This window comes from Eschscholzia californica, unplaced genomic scaffold, assembly GCF_041429995.1.
Source record: "Eschscholzia californica isolate CP2 unplaced genomic scaffold, dmEscCali1.0.p SCAF_4, whole genome shotgun sequence".
Classification (NCBI taxonomy): domain Eukaryota; kingdom Viridiplantae; phylum Streptophyta; class Magnoliopsida; order Ranunculales; family Papaveraceae; genus Eschscholzia; species Eschscholzia californica.
The window spans coordinates 42,277,482-42,297,432 of record NW_028238461.1 but is presented as its reverse complement, the minus strand read 5'-3'; the positions used below and the strand labels follow the sequence as shown (position 1 = coordinate 42,297,432).

The following is a 19,951-nucleotide window of genomic DNA, read 5'->3' as shown; positions in this document are numbered from 1 at the left end:
TTATTGAGCAAACCAAACAAGATAGTAAGATATTGTGATTAATAGGAATCACATTACGTGATTGATGTTCTTAATAATTGCATTCCTCTCCCACTTGCCAAACATGGATTTAGGAAACCAAAGCATATTCAACCTTTCTTACTTTCTGTATGAATCTCGGTTGACATGAAAGACATTTTTTTCATGTCAAGGGATGAAACAACAATTATAATTAAGCTTTGAATTATACAACATGACAATGTCATCGAGCACTTTATGAGAATAAAAAAAAAATCAATCAGATTTTGCTAGATCATCATTTTCCTGTATAAGACTAGATTTCATTTACCCGACGAGCAAAAATCCATAGATAGCTGAGCTTTTGAAAGGCACCTCTGATTCAACAAACTCAACTACCCTTCAGCTGTTGTAAGAATGAGATTTAGGATTTCTGTTTTTCCTTTGGATCTTGGGGCTCTGGTCGGAGGTTCATAATTTGAGACAGAACGAGCTTAGAGAGCCCTGATATTGCATCCTGGACTTGATAATCTTCATCCACTCTGTTGATTGACAATCTACCGTATTCACCTGCCACGACTCTCGTCTTCCTTGAAGTTGCAAGAACTCGTTCAAGATCCGACTGTGCTAAGGGTCTCGGAGTCTGCTGCAGGTAACAAAAGCACGAGGAAAGACGAGTTAACAGAATGACAAATAACAATGGTGGGTCATGATCAATCATAATGGATAACGACATGAAACATGAGCAATATGGTATATCTTATGACCCACTGAAAAACTATGTAACTTCCTGCCTATGTTTTTAGATATATTGTGCTCGTCTTTCACTTTCCTCAAGTGACTAGCTAGTTGATCATGCCAAAATTGTGAAGTTGTATAATAAGCACAAAGCGAAACATACTCCCTGTATTAGTTTAGAAGTTCTTAATGGGGAAAAAGACTAAGGGAATGAATCTTTACTATTCGAATATGTTAGATTTTAGAACTTAGAATCACGTTCATTGCGATCAATATTTGAAGTGAAATAGGGGTTCATTTTCCTCCCAATCATCTGTTGAAGAGATCATACAGGGACCATTAGGAGTCAAGCTTAATACTTTGTTTCTGCCACCATTTTTTCTCACTTCCTGTTTTTCTCTACTTCTCTCTTTCCTAACTTGCTATACTTTTTCTCTTTAGCGACGGACGGAGACGGAGCCCCAGCAAAGACAAACGCCGTCCACAATTTTGCCGCCCAGGCCCAAGCCTATAGCAGGCACAAGATTTCGTTCTTAGCGAAGGCTCGGTGAGCCCACCCCAAAAGGCCTCTGCACTTACAGACTTACTAGTTACTATTCTTGAGCTTGCTTTTGCAACCTAGGTTCCAGATACTCCTAAAGCAATGAGAATATGAGAGACTATCACATCTATTTCTCTCTTCTTATTTTTTTCACAAACTGTCTCTTTCAATCTTATTCATTCAATTTCTTCTCCTCATTCATATTCTTGCTCTATTTGAAGATATTTTCTGCCTATACATGCCCACATAGTACATAGAAGCTCTCTTTCTCTTGGAATATCAAAAGAATTGGGAAAAGAACACGTTTTCCACTAGGAATGCCATTTGTACGAGAGTATCCGATTAGGATTAGTAGCGAAAATAAATACGAAATATGCAGGAAGACGTAAAATGATAAGCATGAGATGAGTATACTAACATTTGACTGTCTGTTGTTCTTTTCATCGTTTAGAAGATCTCTCACAGGGAAATAGGCTGCCTGCTTACATAGTTCAAGGAGATCTGACCCAGTGTATCCCTCACACAAGCTTGATATATGGTCAAAGTCGATATCCTCTTCTACCTTTTCACCCTTCAAAATAACCTTCAATATCTTAATCCTCTCGCTCCGGTCAGGTATGCCAATCTCAAATGCTTGGGGAAGACGGCGAAGTATTGCTTCATCGAGTTCTGAAGGTCGGTTAGTTGCAGCAAGAACCATCACTCGAGCATTCTCTAAAATAACAAAAGTAGCATTAAATTTAACGAAAATTAAAGAAAATCTAAAATAACTTTCAATAAGGCTGATATACATTGATTGGCAACAACCTCCAAATGCACGGTTTCTAGAAAAGTAACAAGAATGAAGACTTGGCCAGTGTAGGATTACTTACGATCTGTAGTAAAACCATCCCACAACGCCATGAACTCAGTTTTCATGTTAGCCAATGCTTCGTGGTCAGTACTACGTCGTTGCCCCAAGAAGCTGTCAACCTCATCAATGAATATAATAGCAGGCTGGAGCTTATAAGCCAAGCTGAACACAGCAGCAACTGCGAAATTTTAGTTAGATATTAACAACCAAGGAAGTAACATATTTATGACGTTCGCTTCTTTATTCACTTCATCGTATGAAAATTATCATAATTCTGTACTCATATCATAATCAATAAGCATTTCAAGCTTTAAACCCATGTTTTATTAAGATTCATTGCACTAGTTTGAGTTCTTTCATCTTACTTTTTTTTTCTAGACCTTTAAACTTTAATAACTCAAATATGAATGTTCAAATTTCCCTTCCATTGGACTATCACTGAGATATACAGTAAATATTCACATTTCGTCCAATGATATCAGATTACAATGTGAAAAAATCGCAAGAGGAATGCAGACATGCTTCGTGTTAAAAGAAAAACATTAAGTTATAAATGCAATGAGCATTAATTAGCACTTACCAAGTTTTTGGGCATCACCAAACCACTTGCTCATCAAATTAGAGACTTTAACATTAATAAACACAGCTTCAGATTCCCTTGCTATTGCCTTTGCGAGCATTGTCTTTCCAGTTCCAGGTGGTCCATACAACAATACTCCTTTCTGGGGACTAAGAAGCTTACCGCTAAATAACTCGGGCCTTCGGAGTGGAAGGATAACCAGCTCAAACAGTGCTTGCTTTACATTTTCCAAGCCACCAATAGAGTCGAACTCGACGTCAATATGGTCAGGGTTTATAACATCACACGCTATTACATCCTGCATGTTCATAAAAGAAACCAGTCTCAGAAGTCTAAGCAGAAGAAGGAATACATATCCACCATCTGATATTACGCAAGCTGAGAAATATACAGCGTATATCGAACTATATTGATAGAGATGAATGGCAGCAACAACCACAAAAGGTGTATCGTAGGCGTCAAAAGAAAGATTCTAAGGCCCAAATTCTGATTTGGCATGTCTTAGATGAAGGGCCCACTTGGAATCTTGAATAATGTGGGCCTAATCCAAAATGGTTCCACCTTGTTCAATGTTTAATGCCTTTTAGTGTCTCTTTAATGTCTTTAATGTCTTATAGTGTCTCTTTAATGTCTTAAATGTCCTTTATAATGTCTTTTAGTACTCTAGGAGTTTAGAAGTTCAATAGTCTACAAGTAAAGATGACAAAGGTGGGTTTTAGGCCTATATAAGGCATGTAATTCTGCTGTTTGAGACAGACAGAGAGTATTCCAGCAGCTAGTTAAGCTTTATGTGTTTGTGTGATGCAAATACCCCAAAGGTGTAATGCCTAAGGGCTCTAGGAGTGATTCCTAGTTTGTACTGGTGTGATACTAGTGCGTTATTTCTTATATCTATAATATAATCAAGCTATTTTCTTCCTTATTTCCAACTTCCCATTTCTGTCCTACATCATTTTGGTACCAGAGCGAGGTTACGTATGGCAAACAGATCTGGAAGAAATTTGCGAGGAAGAATAACTGATGACCAGCGTGACGAGATCCTTTTCAGAATTGTAGATACTCTCAATGATATTGAAATCAGACTAGGAGAGATGGAAATTCGAACACGCCATCCAGGTAATAATTCTGAAGCTGCGGGACAAGATGACCAAGTTGGTAACGATGAGGAGGAAAATCAAGACGATCAGCCCCAAAACAGTCCCCCAAGACGTAGGACTCGTGTTTTTGAACCACTAAGAAACATGAGGGTACCAGAACATGATGCAGCTGGTGATATTACAAAGAAAGTAAGGATTGAAGTACCAGATTTTGAAGGTAAGGTTGATCCAACTCTATTTTCAGATTGGCTTACATCAATCGAAGAGTACTTTGATTGGTTTGATATGACTGACGAGCGACGAGTTAGATTTGCTAAGATGAAACTGGTGGGCTTAGCAAAAGTGTGGTGGAATGGTGTTGAAGGAGATATCAGACGAAAGGGACTGCCATCAATTGACACATGGCAAGAAATGAAGATTAAACTACGAGAGAAATACATGCCAGCAAACTATCATGACAAATTGTGTGATCAACTTATTAACTTAAAGCAAGGCAGCATGTCAGTGATACAATACATGCAGAAATTTGATGAGCTTAAAACTAGGAGTGAAGTGGTGGAAGATCCTCGACAAGCCCTTGCTCGATTTAAAGCAGGCCTAAGAGCTGATATAAGAAGGGAATTACTTCGACATCCAATCTACAATCTGGAACATGCTTTCCAACTTGCGTTGGACATGGATGAGTACCTAAGCTACCCTATAACAAAGAAGTTTGGGAGTCAAACCATGGAAACAACAAATCGGAGGTCGAATGATGCTAATTATGGAGTTCGGACAGCAACAAATCAACAGGCCAACAAATCTCAAGTTTTTAGGGGTTCTTCTGCAAGAGATAACGCCAACGGCAAACCCTTTTCAGCAAATAAGTGCTTCAAATGTGGGGAGACTGGTCATTTGGCATACCAATGCCCTAAGAAGAACTTACATATTGGTATAGAAGACGAAACGGAGGCCGGTATACAAGGAGATGAGGAAAATCAAAATTTGTTTGATTACGGGACATATAACCCCGATGACTTAGAAGAAGATGAAGAAGATACGTCTCATTTATCTGTTGTTAGGCGCATCCTAGCATCTCCAAAAGTTGAGAAAGAAGATTGGCGACGTACTTCAATCTTCCAAATGTTGGTTCGTTGTGGTGACCAACCTAAAAAGCTAATTATCGATGGTGGGAGCTGCATGAATGTTGTTTCAGCAACAACAGTTGAACACCTTAAGCTTGCTGCCCAACCGCACCCACATCCTTATAAAGTGGCATGGATAGACAATACCTCAATTCCGGTAAGTCATCGCTGCCTCGTTTCACTTTCTTGTGGTACTTATAGTGATTCGATTTGGTGTGATGTGATTCCTATGAAAGTTGCTCACATAATTCTTGGGCGCCCATGGCTTTATGATCGTGATGTGCACCATCACGGGAAGGAGAACACATACAGCTTCACATTCAACAACAAAAACGTTGTTTTGAAGCCTATGAGTACAGCTGAAATTGAAAAATACAAGGAAAAGAAGCCCAAAACTGTTGTTGCAAGCAATAAAAAGTCCCTTCACATGATTACCAGGAAGGAATTTGAATTAGACAGCAAAGAATCGGGATTTGTGTATACTGTAGTGCAGAAAGAAGTTGATAAAACTGCTGCTGTCCATGCCCCTTCGATTCCCTCGGAAGTGTCGAAGTTATTGGCTGATTTTTCTGATGTGGCACCTGAAGAACTACCTGATGAACTGCCTCCTATGCGTACTATTCAACATGCAATAGACCTGGTTCCGGGGTCACAACTACCTAATCTTCCAGCTTATCGCATGAATCCAAGTGAGCATACTGAGTTACAACGGCAGGTTAAAGAGTTGTTAAACAAGGGTTTTATTCGTGAAAGTTTAAGCCCTTGTGCTGTCCCCGCGTTGCTCACACCAAAGAAAGACGGTACTTGGCGTATGTGTGTTGATAGTCGTGCTATCAATAAGATTACCATCAAGTATCGTTTCCCAATACCTAGACTTGATGATCTATTAGACATGATGGCTGGTTCTCTAATATTTTCCAAGATAGATCTCAAAAGTGGCTACCATCAAATACGCATCAGGCCCGGGGATGAATGGAAGACTGCATTTAAGACGAGGGATGGTCTATATGAATGGCTAGTCATGCCTTTTGGCTTGTCTAACGCCCCTAGCACATTCATGCGCTTCATGACTCAGGTATTACAACCCTTTATTGGTCAATTTTTGGTTGTTTACTTTGACGATATCCTTATATACAGCAAAACAAAAGAGGAGCACCTTGTCCATTTGCAACGAGTTATGAGGCTTTTACGCCAAGAGAAGCTCTATGTTAACCTGAAGAAGTGTTCCTTCATGAGCACACATGTTGTTTTCCTAGGCTTTGTTGTTTCAGCGAAAGGTGTACAGGTCGATCCGGATAAGGTAAAAGCTATCACAAATTGGCCAACTCCGAGTACGGTACATGATGTACGAAGCTTTCATGGTTTGGCAACATTCTATAGGCGTTTTATCAAGAATTTTAGTACTGTCATGGCACCTATAACTAATTGCTTGAAGAACGGGCAATTTGTATGGACGAAGGCAGCATCAATAGCTTTTGACGAGATAAAGAAAAGGATGACGGAAGCTCCTGTTTTGCACCTTCCTGACTTCTCAAAGGTGTTTGAAGTGACATGTGATGCATCACATGTGGGAATTGGAGGTGTTTTAAGTCAAGAAGGACATCCAGTCGCATTTTTCAGCGAAAAACTGAATGAGGTAAAGCAAAAGTATTCCACGTATGACAAGGAATTTTATGCTGTTGTTCAAGCCCTTCGTTATTGGCGGACTTATCTTATTTTTCAAGAGTTTGTGCTATTCTCTGACCATGAGGCTCTCAAATACATAAACTCTCAAAAGAATTTAAATCGTCGTCATGGTAAGTGGGTTTCTTTCTTACAAGAATATGCTTTTGTTATCAAGCACAAGGCAGGTACTGAAAACAAGGTTGCTGATGCTTTAAGTCGAGTAGTTCATGTCCTCTCTTCCATGCAAGTCCAAGTTGTCGGTTTTGATTTACTAAAAAAGGACTACCCCTCTTGTAAAGATTTCAGCATCATCTATGCTGATTTGTTGGCTGGACAGCAAGGAGTACATACTGAATTTTCTATACACGATGGCTACCTGTTCAAGGGGACTCAACTTTGTTTACCCGACACGTCTCTTAGAGAGCAAGTAATATGGGAATTACATACAGGAGGAGCAGCAGGTCACTTTGGAAGAGATAAGACTATTGTGATGGTTGAAGATCGATTTTATTGGCCAGGCTTGAAAAGAGATGTTGCCAAAGTCGTTTCTCGTTGTCGAACTTGTCAAACAGCAAAAGGAAGGCGGAAAAATACCGGCTTATATATGCCATTACCTGTCCCTCATGAACCATGGCAAGACCTAAGCATGGACTTTATCCTTGGGTTACCAAAAACCCTAAGAGGCCATGATTCCATATATGTGGTTGTGGACCGATTTTCGAAAATGGCACATTTTATTCCGTGTACAAAGACTGCTGATGCTGTCTCTGTTGCTAAGCTCTTCTTTAAAGAAGTGGTTCGACTTCACGGGTTGCCTACAACCATTGTCTCGGATCGTGATGTGAAGTTTATGAGTTATTTTTGGCGCACTCTATGGAAAATGCTGAATACAAAGCTGAAGTTTTCTTCTTCTTTTCACCCACAGACGGATGGTCAAACAGAAGTTGTTAATCGAAGTTTGGGTGATTTACTTCGCTGCCTAGTCGGTGACCATGCTCCTAGCTGGGATCTGGTCATTCCTATGGCTGAGTTTGCTTACAATAGTTCAGTGAACAGATCTACTGGTCGCAGCCCCTTTGAAATAGTAACTGGTATACTGCCAAAGAAGCCTATTGATTTGGTTCCTTTACCAATTGAAGCACACCCTAGTGCTGAAGCAGATGCTTTTAGTAAGCACATTCGGGACATACATGATGAGGTAAGGCGAAAGATTGCAATCAGCAATCAAAATTATAAAGCACATGCTGATTTGAGGAGGAAGTTTATCGAGTTTAACGAGGGAGACATGGTTATGGTACGAATCAGACCCGAAAGGTACCCAAAAGGTACTTTTAAGAAACTTCACTCTAGAAGTGCTGGTCCATATATGGTTCTTAAGAAGATCAGCTCTAATGCATATGTTCTCGACTTACCCAAAGATATGGGCATAAGTAATGTGTTCAACATTGAGGATCTTACTTTGTACCATGAACACGACAGCTATGTAGTTGACAAGGATCCTGTCATTCGCCTACCACCAGCCCCACATTCAAAAGAAGAAATTGAAGACGTTGTGGATCATCAAATTGTTTCTACTAGGGCAGGTGGTTATCAAAAGTATTTGATTAAATGGAGGGGACGCCCACTTTCGGATTGTACTTGGATTAGAGATGATGAGTTTCAAAGACTCGACCAAGACCTTTATGAGAAGTTTCATGCAATTAACTCGCCGGGGACGAGTTTTCTCAAGCCAGGGAGAGTTGATAGAGATGAATGGCAGCAACAACCACAAAAGGTGTATCGTAGGCGTCAAAAGAAAGATTCTAAGGCCCAAATTCTGATTTGGCATGTCTTAGATGAAGGGCCCACTTGGAATCTTGAATAATGTGGGCCTAATCCAAAATGGTTCCACTTTGTTCAATGTTTAATGCCTTTTAGTGTCTCTTTAATGTCTTTAATGTCTTATAGTGTCTCTTTAATGTCTTAAATGTCCTTTATAATGTCTTTTAGTACTCTAGGAGTTTAGAAGTTCAATAGTCTACAAGTAAAGATGACAAAGGTGGGTTTTAGGCCTATATAAGGCATGTAATTCTGCTGTTTGAGACAGACAGAGAGTATTCCAGCAGCTAGTTAAGCTTTATGTGTTTGTGTGATGCAAATACCCCAAAGGTGTGATGCCTAAGGGCTCTAGGAGTGATTCCTAGTTTGTACTGGTGTGATACTAGTGCGTTATTTCTTATATCTATAATATAATCAAGCTATTTTCTTCCTTATTTCCAACTTCCCATTTCTGTCCTACATCATATATACAAATAAATAAAACTAAAAGATATTTTGGATAGAAATGTAAACATAAAATATGTACATAATATACATCAGCAGAAAACCTGTGGACAAGTTACTATCTTGAAAAAAGATGAAGGCTTACAAACATTATCTTTTAACAAAGAATATTATAATGGCAATATAATCAGTTAAATCACATATTATTTGACATCCATCTAACACGTAATGTCCTTCACTGACGAGCAATATCTTTGATGATTGCAATATCAACTTAGCTGAGAGCATTTTAAACATAAGAATAGTGATCCTTATTCACCCTGTAACAATATTGAAGTCTCAATGATCCCTTTTAAGAAAATTTACGTCTATCTCAAGCTGAAAAATCTTAAGAAATGAGAATGCCATCTTACAGTATCACTTACCAAACTATGTCTAAACCCTACAATGTCACATTAAATCGAGTCATTTTAAAGCCTACAATGTAATACCAAGCGAGAAATCAGGCCCATTTTCCAAAACACTTATTGCACTTGTAAGCAGCGAGAATGGTGGGTAGAAGAAAAGGGCTTATATGCCTACATTCAAGATCCCAAATAACGTGGGTAACATGAACACATGTACAATGTCCATATTTAACATGGATACGAGGTGTCGCAGTGTCAAACATAATGACATAAAAAACACTCAACAAACAGATATGACATAAAATAGCATAATCCTATCTTACACCAAAATCCCTTCAACCCTAACCAAAATCTAAAACCCAACTCATTATATAGGATGAAGAATCATTCACACTAAAGCTAGATCACAATTTGCAATGAAAGAGTTAAAAAGAATCAAAATTCTCAAACAAATGCAATACAAGAACATTTCTCACTCCCTTTCAAAACAAAGTAAAATTAGTAATACCCATTTCATTAAATTGATAAATTTCTCAATCAATTTCAATTATTGATGGATATAAATACATACATAGAGAGAGAGAGAGAGATGAGAAAACCTCGTAGGGATTGGTATTGAAAAGAGGACGTCCTAAGCGTTTAGAAATTTCTTTCTTCTGTTCCAAGGCTTTCTTGCCAGCATCTCGATTGGGGTCGAGACGACGTAGACCAACAAACAGAACCAAGCAACTCAAAGCAGCACTGGCAGCATATAATATCAGTTCTTGAACAATCTTTGTCTCCTTTCTAGCCATCGTTAACGTCTCTCTCTCTCTCTCTCTCTCTATATATATATATATATCTCTCTTAATTTAGGGATTCCAGGTTTAATTCTAGAGAGAGAAGAAGAGTTGAATCTTTTTATGTTTCCTTTTTATGGAAGAAACAAGTTTGGCTGTAGAAAAATGAAGATGCAGAGTCAGAGATATTGTGGGTGGTGTCCCAACTCCCAACAAGAACCAAGGATTACCATTGCAGCCTCTTTGGTTTTTTTTATTACATAACGATATTAATGAACATTTACACCAACCTAAAAATATTACAAGGAATGAATTTTTCCGACTCATATGGATTATGGTTTGGTCACCAAATCAATCAGATGAACGGATTGGCTCAGATTGAATTAGCTGCTGAAAGTGTTTGAATATGAGATTTAAACCGGTTTACGACCTGCTAACTCGCTTACAGGATTTTTATTTTTGATCCATTTAGCACGATTAACCCCGAAGTAGGGCTGGTAACCCGCTTAAAAGATTTTTGATCCATTTAGCAGGCTAACCCCGAAGTAGGGCTGGTATGCAAAACAAAACTTATGTTAAGGCGGTCCGGTGTAGGGTTGGGAATCGGTCCGGACGGACAGTCCGCGGACAAACTTGCTTTCGGTCCGGACGGAACGGACAAAAGTCCACAGTGTCCACTCGGACTGGCGGACTAAACGGGCGGACTAAACGGAAATTTGAGCACGAAATGTCCGCCCGTGTCCGTTTTATCCATCCGGACATGCCGGGCAGCGGTCGGTCGGGCTTCGGGTATTCAAAATTAAGACAAATACGAGGCGAAAATTTAGAGTTTATTGAAGGTTGACGTTACAAATTAACAAATTATACAGTTGGAACTTGTAAATATACAACTTAAAACAAACCGTAAAAATTTTTAGTCGATTAAATCATCACTTGGTGGACACTTTGGTCATTGAGATGAGTATTGTAGAACGACACAAAGTGTTGATGTATAGATTAAAAACTTCGACACGCCATTATGTTGACAATGGAACAGTCTCAAGAGAACAACAATGAGCACTGGGCTACCATCAAACATGCAAGCAAATAAAGAGAGACAATAAATGAAATGGAACTGAAATGATGAAATTGAAGCATTGAAGAAAAAGTAACCTTTTTTCAAGCTCGAATTGCTTTTGTCGAAGGAGAAGAAGATGAAGTTTCATAAAAGAGAGATTAGGAATTTAGGGTTGTCGGTTGACCGTACCTTTGATCCTTGAGCACTAAACGAAGTTTAGGGTTGGACACTTGAATGGTAGAAGAATGAAGATGACAATCAAAACTAACAAAGATTAGGGTTTTAGGATTGATTGTTTGAACTGATGAAGGTCGATGACTCGATTCGACAAGATTAGAGATTTCAGAAGTTAAGGATTTAGGATTTTAGGGTTAGCTGCTTGACCACTTCTAAGGTTTTTTTTTTTTCAAAAGTGAGAAGAAGAGGAAATGAGAGGATTTAGGTTTTTTTTCTTATATACTTAGGCTGAAGAAATCCAACGGCTCTGATGAAACCCTACAAAATCTAATGGTCACGCTTCTTCCGGACAATGGTGTGGACTAAACGGTTCCAAACAAACAGACGGGTATTCGGCCGGGCGGTCGTTCATTCTCTAAAGTGGTCGGTCACGGGCGAACCTCCGGACAGGCTCTTTTGTCCGTGACCGTCCGCTAAAGCCTTCTCGGTCGGACGGGCTTTGCCCGATTCGGTCACGGGCGGTCGCGGTCCTTTGCGGACGTGGGCGGACGCGGGCGGATTCGGGTTTTCGGACCAAATTCCCAACCCTAGTCCGGTGTTCATTTGTATTTCGAAATTAGAATGAGTAGTCGTGAAACGGTGTGATTACAGTTTTTGTTATGAAAGACCACCAACACAACATAATTTAGTCCCATATGACACCAAATGACATTGACTGAATGAAACCTTGGTCATCACAAGATTGGTTTGAATTTCTCTCACTACATCACTGGAGCTACATAGGAACCATAAAATAGGAGGAACACATCTTACAAGGAACAACAAAATATGAAAGAACTAGAACTATAAAACATGTTAAGAAAACAATCAAGATTCAAGAGGGCAAGGTAATCGATGATTTCAAACAAAAAAAATGTTGTTTTTCTCCTATGCAAATAATGTTTATTCATAAAGAAATTCCCGTCTTGAATAGTGTACTATTGATTTCACTGAGGGACTAAAAATAAAAAAGAGTTAGCCGGTTATGATTCCAGCAAGAACGTCGCTTTTCCCTCGTGCAAAGATGGTGTAAACAAGACGGATTCCGTCAAGCCACCCATCCAAGGACTCCCATGTATCGGCAACCTACGAAGATCACAGGATAAAAAACCGATATATAAGAAAATATTGAAGAGTAATAGTCCTGTTAACAATCTTCACAGTTGATCACAATTCATGCTAGAATTCAAGTAAAAGGTGCGATTAATATTTTCATTCCGTACAGCGACGAGAAGAATTGAAAGTTTTAAAGCGATCCTATATGATGCATAGTAACTATTTCCATTTCACAAATAGATGAATCCTAGAGAGGAAGGGACAAAGGGAGATATCACATTCCCTTGCAAGAGAGAATTTTCAGAATGACTTGGAGAGAAGCAAGAAGTTCCTTACCAAGTAGACTGGTCCGTGAACTGTATCAATGCATAAGCCTGCACCCGGTGGTAATGTAAGATCGGCACATGCTGAGACTGAAAGAATGTCAGGAATGTCAACTTTGATTGCTGATTTATCGACGCTCACTGTACTCAACCTGCCAGAAGGGCTTTGCGATAGCTGCTTTTGCTCGGCTTTGTTAATCTGCAGAAACAAAATATTCTCGATATAGTAAATAACAATCATCTGTTTTAGAACGCTTTTATTGCCTAAATCTAACATTCTTTATAGCATCTGGTAGATGCGGGCAAATATTTCTACAAATTGAAATTAGATAAGAAAAAAAAAAAAAACGAGAAATTCATTTAAGAAGTCACAAGATTAGGTATCATCAATTTGAAGAACTCATATAGTTGTAATTTGTTTTATGAATAGGAGTAAGCAGACTTATGAGATGTTACAATCCCCTATCCTTTCTAACTTCCTCCCCTTTGCATCTAATAATTGGTTTAAGTTTTTTTTAGCATATAGAGCGGTCCTCTTAAAAGTTGAACTAGATGGACAGAAACTTACACATTTTAAGTTTTTTCCTATGTATTATTGAAAGTTTGAAGAGAACTTCACAGGATTTGAACAGAAATAGAGTAAAATCTACATTTTTCAAATAAAAATTCCAAAACCGTTGTTATTACCAAACGGCCTTCCATACAGAACATTTACAATTTTTCGAAAAAGATTTGCTTTCGCATGAAACATTTTTTGTTTTGCAAAAGTATGTATGCAATAAATGATGAATTTTAAATCTCGTGAACTGCAGAACTGCAAAAGGATACTTTCAGCATTTTGGGCTACAGATATGGAGGAAAAACACTTCTCTAAAAGCTTAACTAAATCCCTTCGTTTTTTCTAGACTATTCCTCATAGCTTCTGCATAGAATCAGATCCATTTCTATTATATACACAAAGCTGAAAAGATAAAACCTACCTGTAGGAGTCCCTCGTGATTTAGAACAAATTGTGTTCTTTTCCAATCACTGTGAGCTGCAATAGGGTTCCCTACGGGTGGCGCTGTTAGATACCCAACCTTAAGATAGGGCAACGGTAGCTGTCGCAAAAATAAATTTGTCAGAAATTCGAAACAAGGTAGAAATTGAAAAAGATTTAACTTCCCCCGACTAAAGCTGGTTGTTCAAACTTGGGGAAAAAATTACAAAAGTAGGGCATTAGTTGGTAGAGTACAACGATTTTAAGAATAAAACCAGGAGGCCTACAGACCGACACTAACCATAGATCGAACGAGTCTCAAGGCGCTACGGTAAACCTGCAGGCAAGGCAACAAACAATCATCAAATTCTCTTTTATCGAACAATTATGCTATTTGGTGCATTAGACAAGATAAGTAGAGTTAAGAAACTAATATCAAAAGTAAGAAACCAATGAAGAAGCTTTTCATATTAATCTGATTTTCATCTCCTAACGTATGAGATGGTTTAAGACAATATTAGAGCAGATGTTTTTATATTCTACTTTATCCCTTTCGCAAATATTGATAAGCGTTAATCTTTCGATCCAATGTGTATGTATTCCAACTGAAAATTTCGAAGTACAAATTCGCATTACAGCAACATTTTTAGTTAAAATTTATAGTAGAATCACTAAATCAAGACACGTTTTGAGAAAAAATCTACTATTACATTTTACCAATATCAACAATTTACTCGGGGAGTAACCAGATAGCCAATTCAGTTGACTCAGACACCTACTTGCCTCGACGTTTAAATGACTTCCTAAAACTAGTAGATCAACCTCTCTTCGCCCATCCAGTGGATTAACGAGTAACGACTAGGTACTAGTTCGATGATATAGGTCCCCAAGTACCTCTTTCCTTAAAAAAAATTTCTGAGCCCATCAAAGCTCTAACTTGACAAATATCAACGTTCCTATAATTGCCTTGTATATTAAAAGCAGGATTCATATTTCCTAGCTCAAGTATTTAGCAATATATAAACTTAATATAATAACAAATGCAGAATAATAGTAAGATATTTCATAAGTCATAATTCATCAAGAACTCGTGATTTGCATCAATGACGGAATTTGACAATTATATCACGACAAAGCAACATGGCCCCTGCATAAGGGGATCTTGATATGATATTCAATAAAAGTGCGTTGCAGTGATAGACTAACAATGGAGGATGTTATCAACTATATGACAACTAATCATACTACTACTAGATTGAAATAACTATCAGTTTACTGTTGCACAAAAAAGAGATCACGAATGATGAACACAAATAGAGAGTAGCTTACGGAGTAATTTGGTTTCAAAGAATGAGCTGCCGCAATATAGATCGCAGATTGACTGTAAAGATCATTGGGGGACACTTCTTTAGAACTCACTGGTTCTCCTGTTCTTAAAGTATCTTCTGCTAACCCATACTGCAAGATGGAGAAAACAGACAAGGTTAACATTCGACTTTTCAGCTGACAAGCACAGGGCAATGACAAGCTTTGTGTAACTTTCAAAGTAACAATTTGTTACAAAACTAACCAGAACTGTGCCGAGGTTGTAAATTGCTCGATGGAAATCAAACTGCAAACGAATTGCTGCACGGAACTGCAAAAACAATAGAGATGGCTATTATCAAGCGATTGTAAAGACATAAACCGCTTAACCACTTGGTTCCTCACTCTAATGAGTACCTAGAATCTCATATAATACAGTAATGAAATGTACCTTACTGATTGCAGTTTTAACGATGGTCTGCTTTTCACGAACAGGAACAATTGCGCTAAGTTCCTAAGCAGCATAATTTTATTATAGAAAGAAAGTTATTTACTGACACCAGAACATCAAAAGGATAAAAACTCCTAAGAGTCCAAATTACTGGAAAAACGATGTGCACAGAAAATATAACCAACAAAAGTACGTTACTACAATTTGCAAGAAAGATACCTGTAGAGCAAGTCCCCAGTTGTTAAGTGCCTGTCATGATAAGAGGCTATAATTAGGAAAAATTTAATCCCTTGGGCATTAAGAGAAAGAAATAATAGACATTAATTTTCAGATAGTTATGTCTAATTGAGATGCATATGAAATTTAAGGATCTATTCTTCTAGGGGCAATTGAGGCTTATTCAATAAGGTTTGCTTTTACAGAAGTAGTAATTCAATGTACTCTAAGACGAGAGGAATAGCACGTAGCTTTTACAGGAGTTTTTAATATGTAGCAGCTTGCATTACCTGGGGACTATTCCAGTTCAATTGAACAGCTTTTTCATAATTCTTTGTTGCCTGAAAATGGAACATAGAGCAATGTTCACCATATGAATAAAGTGAAAGATAAATTCAGTAAACAAACAGGAAATTTCTTTCCAAAACTCAAACATAAACAAAAAGTTGTCTGAACGTACAGTAGGTTGAGAGTGGCTAATCCTTCAATAAATTTTGTTCAACAAACAAATCCTTGGAAGAACATAACAGAATAACATCATATCGAGAAACAATAACAAGCGATGCCTTTGAAAACAGCTATTTTAGGCAGTACAGCTCTTTAATAAAGACTGATACAACATTTTGCTTATCTGAGCAAAGAAAGTTTTTCTTTGAATGGTACATACTACATAGCTTCTCAAAGATTGACTTCAAGAAAATATTCTTTGCATAAGAAAAAATGACAAAACCCAAAATCCAAAAAAACACACAGGCAAAGCAACGAGGAAACCACAACCAACACATAAAAATCCGAACAAAACTATTCAGCAAGGGTTGATTAAAATGAATAGGATTCTAGGAATAACTAATAAGAGCATGGGTATCTATTACAACCACCGACAACGTCAGTCACAATATCATATAGAACAAATAATAAAAAAAACAGACCTGTTTCCATAGCTCTTCTGCCTCCTTAGTACGCCCGCGCATTTTAGCCCGGTCAGAGATGGCAATAGCCCAATTATAGAATGCCTGGGATACAAGATTAACATATGATTATGGTTTTTATATGAGAAAAGCTTCAATTATTAAGTTTTTATTTTCCAGTAGCTTTTGCAGTCTTAAAACATTGACAAAAAGGCAAGCGTTGTTGGAATATAAAGGCAGATTATTTGGGCATTTTTTTTACTACTGGTCTACTCCTAAGCCCTAAGCTCCTAATGTTTAAGATCTGGAACTAAAAAGCATTTTTTTGTTCCGGATATGGTTGTTTGTGACAAAAACTGTATTGTGGATAGAAGTCTTTGAATTGGACAATTTGTTTTTTTAAGATTGTACTGATCAACTACACAAATGTGTAGTTTTAAAATTGGAGGGTCGTACATCTCAATACCAAATCTTTATAACGAAACTACATTGAACTAGACATACATACATCATGAAGGGTTGGGCAAAGTTGGGTAGCCTCGTCATATTTCTTGCATGCCTCCTCAAGTAAAGCATCTTTGGAAGGTGAACTAGAGTCTGGGCTAACATTATCTGCACTTTCCTGCATGTAGAGTTTTTATGAGATGGAAGAAGTAAAGTAATAAACCCGCTTCAACGGGCAACTTGCACAGCCAATTAAAATTATAAATTTAGTTCAATCTGCTTTCGGAAACGCTTAAGCAATTAGCAAGCAAAAGAACAAGTTTACAGAATGGACAACATAAATTGGTGCAGATACTAGAGAGACAATGGTTTGGAAGAGCATTTCATATACCATTCTACAGAAAAGCAATTATATTTAGTTGCTCAAGTTCCACAAAGCAATTAGTCAAGCAATTCTATCAAACCTGAAGAACCAAAGCCCAATTGTACAGAGCATCATAGTCTTCAGGGTTTCTTTCTATTGCGTTAGCGTACCTACATGAAAGTAGCAAATGTTTATTTAACATATGAAATTAAAGTAGCACTACTATCGTTCGATCAAGCTAAATTCTGTACTTCACATTATAAAGAGATAGAAAACTAAATTCATATCTCTCTACCTCTTGGCAGCAAAAGTAAGAATTCGTTGTCTAGAACGACCTTCCTCATCCAAACCCGTGACACTGTCTATCAAATCAATGGCAACATTAGGTTGTCCACTATGTTGTTGTGTGCCTTCTTGGCTGAAAAAAACGACAAATTAATAGTGAGGATGGTTAGAAAAGAATATATAACCCTCTCTCAAGCCTCCTACTTCTGAATGGAGGTAAGAAAGTTAAACTCGAATTCGGGAAGTGCAATTGTATCCACATGAAGCAAAGAATCCACTAATCCGAAGTTGAGAATTGATTACCAGAATATAACCAAAGATTTCTTTAATTACTGAGTTCAAATATGATATCACTAAAGATGATTTCTTTAATTACTGAGTTCAAATATGATATCACTAAAGATGATTCCTTTCACCCGCATTAATACCATATCGAGGGAGATGAAATTGAACCATGTTGGAGTAAATGGTGAAACAGGATTTTTTTCATCTGATCCTTAAGTAAAGTTTGCTTCATATTATGTGGCATTAAGGTTTCAATTGGTATCCTCACAGGAACAAACTAAAAGAAATTAGGACTAGGCAAAGACTATTCCTTTTCACCCCAAAAGCTCTCAAAATTGTCTTCTTTATGGACTAAATGGAATCTCATATAACCCTAATTATGACAGATCAAAATGAACAAACAATTCAAAGACCTAATACTGAATTTCTACCATTCTGATCTAATTACCAAACTATAATGTAAGAAATTCACAAATGACAGACCTGTGAGGTGAGTTGGTATCTCGTCTTTGGACATCGTTAGTATCATAATCTCCATTAAAAGAAATTTCCTGATTATCTTCTTCTTTCATTTCATTCAATAACTCTCTCATCGTAAATGTTCGACTCCCTTCATCTTTCTTCAGCTGAGGCTTAGATGTTTCTTCTTCAACTACAGAAGATTTCTCCACCTCCTTTAATCCCATCTCACTATCTTCACCATTATTATGCTCCGGATCTGGTTCCACAACTTCATTTCCTTCGTGTAATTCTGGGATTTCTCCATTATTCGGTTCTGATCCCTCTTTTTTTTGCAATTCTGATCTCTCTTCGTTCTCTAATTCTGATCTATCTATGTTTTCCAAATCTGATTTTTCTACCTTCTCCACTGATTTCTCTTCCTTCTCCAATTCTGATCTTCCTGGTTCTGATTTCTCTTCCTTTTCCAGTTCTGGTTTTTCTCTGTTCTCCATCTCTGATTCTTCTAAATTTGACATTTTTCTGAGATTAGGGTTTCGTCAGAGTAGAAGATCTGTTGAAAGAATCAAAGGAGCAAGAAGATCCAGTTGGAGTAAAAGAGAAATACTGTGCTTAAAGAACCATAGAAGTTGCACATCTGATTTGCTTTTTCTTTCTTCATTTTCTTTTGGGGTTAATTCCTGTTTGACCCACTAGTTTATGACTATTAGCATGTGTAGTCCTCAAGTTTGGCCTCATCCCCCTAATTTAACCTTCTTCTTTCTTCTTACCCAGGTCGGATGAGCACTTTCTCATCTCTAGATTGCCATTCTTATTAGGAGTTTGCAAAAATAGACCAAACTGATCAAACCAGTCCAATCCAAACTGACCCATTACGTTTTCAAGCCAAAGCAAACAATGAGTGGGTTTGGTACGGTTATGAAATTCAAAAAACGACTGATTTGGTTCGACTAGTTATGCGATTTTTAGGAACCACTAAAACTGAGCGAAATGAGATTCAATTAATATCGGTTATTATATGTATTATGTTAGTTTGATTGTTTCTTCAAATTTCCGTGGAGTGTTTTTTTGATTTTATGCGTCAACGATGAAGAAAGTAACTCAATTGGTTGCCTTTCTTTGAGAATAAACTGTTTCCATGAATCATTTGGTATTCAGTGGTATCCAAACCGCTCATTGTAGGTTTTGATAATTACCGAACCAAACCATGAGCAGTTTGGTAATGGTTTGAAAATTCATTAACCAAACCATGACGGATGAAAAAAAAAAACGCCGGGTACCGAACCAATTACGAACACCTCTACTTCTTATATAGGATACCTTATACTCACGACATACTTAATTTATCTTATTGATCTTTTATCTCACTTCTCCTTCTCTTTCATGACAAGAAGGAAGTTCAACGAACAAGGTAAGGGAGATATGTACCATATTATTTGAAGTCCCGAAGAATTAGTGAAAGTAGAGTACCAGGTGTGGTTGAAATAATACTTAAATAGTGGCGAAACAACGCCGAATACTCGTTTTCCATATCAGAACAAACTTGGCACCTTGAGTTCA

General features: G+C 37.7%; 2 protein-coding genes across 3 annotated transcripts; both read right to left on the bottom strand.

The window, feature by feature from the left end:
* LOC147544819 (uncharacterized) lies at window positions 1-10,366 on the bottom strand. Of its 2 annotated transcripts, none has more exons than XM_086672955.1 (5): window positions 9,864-10,366; window positions 2,710-3,007; window positions 2,149-2,307; window positions 1,695-1,990; window positions 1-643 (listed from the first exon to the last, which is right to left on the bottom strand). In XM_086672955.1, the coding sequence occupies exons 1-5, from the start codon at window positions 10,056-10,058 to the stop codon at window positions 422-424; spliced, it is 1,170 nt and encodes a 389-aa protein (XP_086529081.1). In that variant the 5' UTR covers window positions 10,059-10,366; the 3' UTR covers window positions 1-421. The 2 variants fall into 2 exon arrangements, with proteins under 2 accessions (XP_086529081.1, XP_086529082.1); XM_086672956.1 differs by having other exon boundaries at window positions 1-640; window positions 9,864-10,303.
* A 1,740-nt stretch (window positions 10,367-12,106) lies between these two features.
* LOC147544818 (Tetratricopeptide repeat (TPR)-like superfamily protein) lies at window positions 12,107-19,242 on the bottom strand. The gene is made up of 14 exons (XM_086672954.1): window positions 18,416-19,242; window positions 17,658-17,780; window positions 17,463-17,532; window positions 17,063-17,176; window positions 16,576-16,659; window positions 15,937-15,987; window positions 15,650-15,679; window positions 15,431-15,493; window positions 15,245-15,310; window positions 15,004-15,132; window positions 13,976-14,011; window positions 13,676-13,795; window positions 12,709-12,894; window positions 12,107-12,402 (listed from the first exon to the last, which is right to left on the bottom strand). The coding sequence occupies exons 1-14, from the start codon at window positions 18,907-18,909 to the stop codon at window positions 12,292-12,294; spliced, it is 1,677 nt and encodes a 558-aa protein (XP_086529080.1). The 5' UTR covers window positions 18,910-19,242; the 3' UTR covers window positions 12,107-12,291.
* Window positions 19,243-19,951: the final 709 nt, after the last annotated feature.

Coding starts and splice junctions, on each gene's coding strand:
- LOC147544819 (XM_086672955.1), bottom strand. CDS start 10,058: ATGGCTAGAAAGGAGACAAAGATTGTTCAAGAACTGATATTATATGCT. Junction 2,308..2,709: donor TGGTGATGCCCAAAAACTTG/GTAAGTGCTAAT, acceptor AAAATTTCGCAG/TTGCTGCTGTGTTCAGCTTG. Junction 644..1,694: donor AGAACAACAGACAGTCAAAT/GTTAGTATACTC, acceptor TGTTACCTGCAG/CAGACTCCGAGACCCTTAGC.
- LOC147544818 (XM_086672954.1), bottom strand. CDS start 18,909: ATGTCAAATTTAGAAGAATCAGAGATGGAGAACAGAGAAAAACCAGAA. Junction 17,533..17,657: donor CTTACTTTTGCTGCCAAGAG/GTAGAGAGATAT, acceptor ACTTTCATGTAG/GTACGCTAACGCAATAGAAA. Junction 13,796..13,975: donor TGAGACTCGTTCGATCTATG/GTTAGTGTCGGT, acceptor TTTTTGCGACAG/CTACCGTTGCCCTATCTTAA.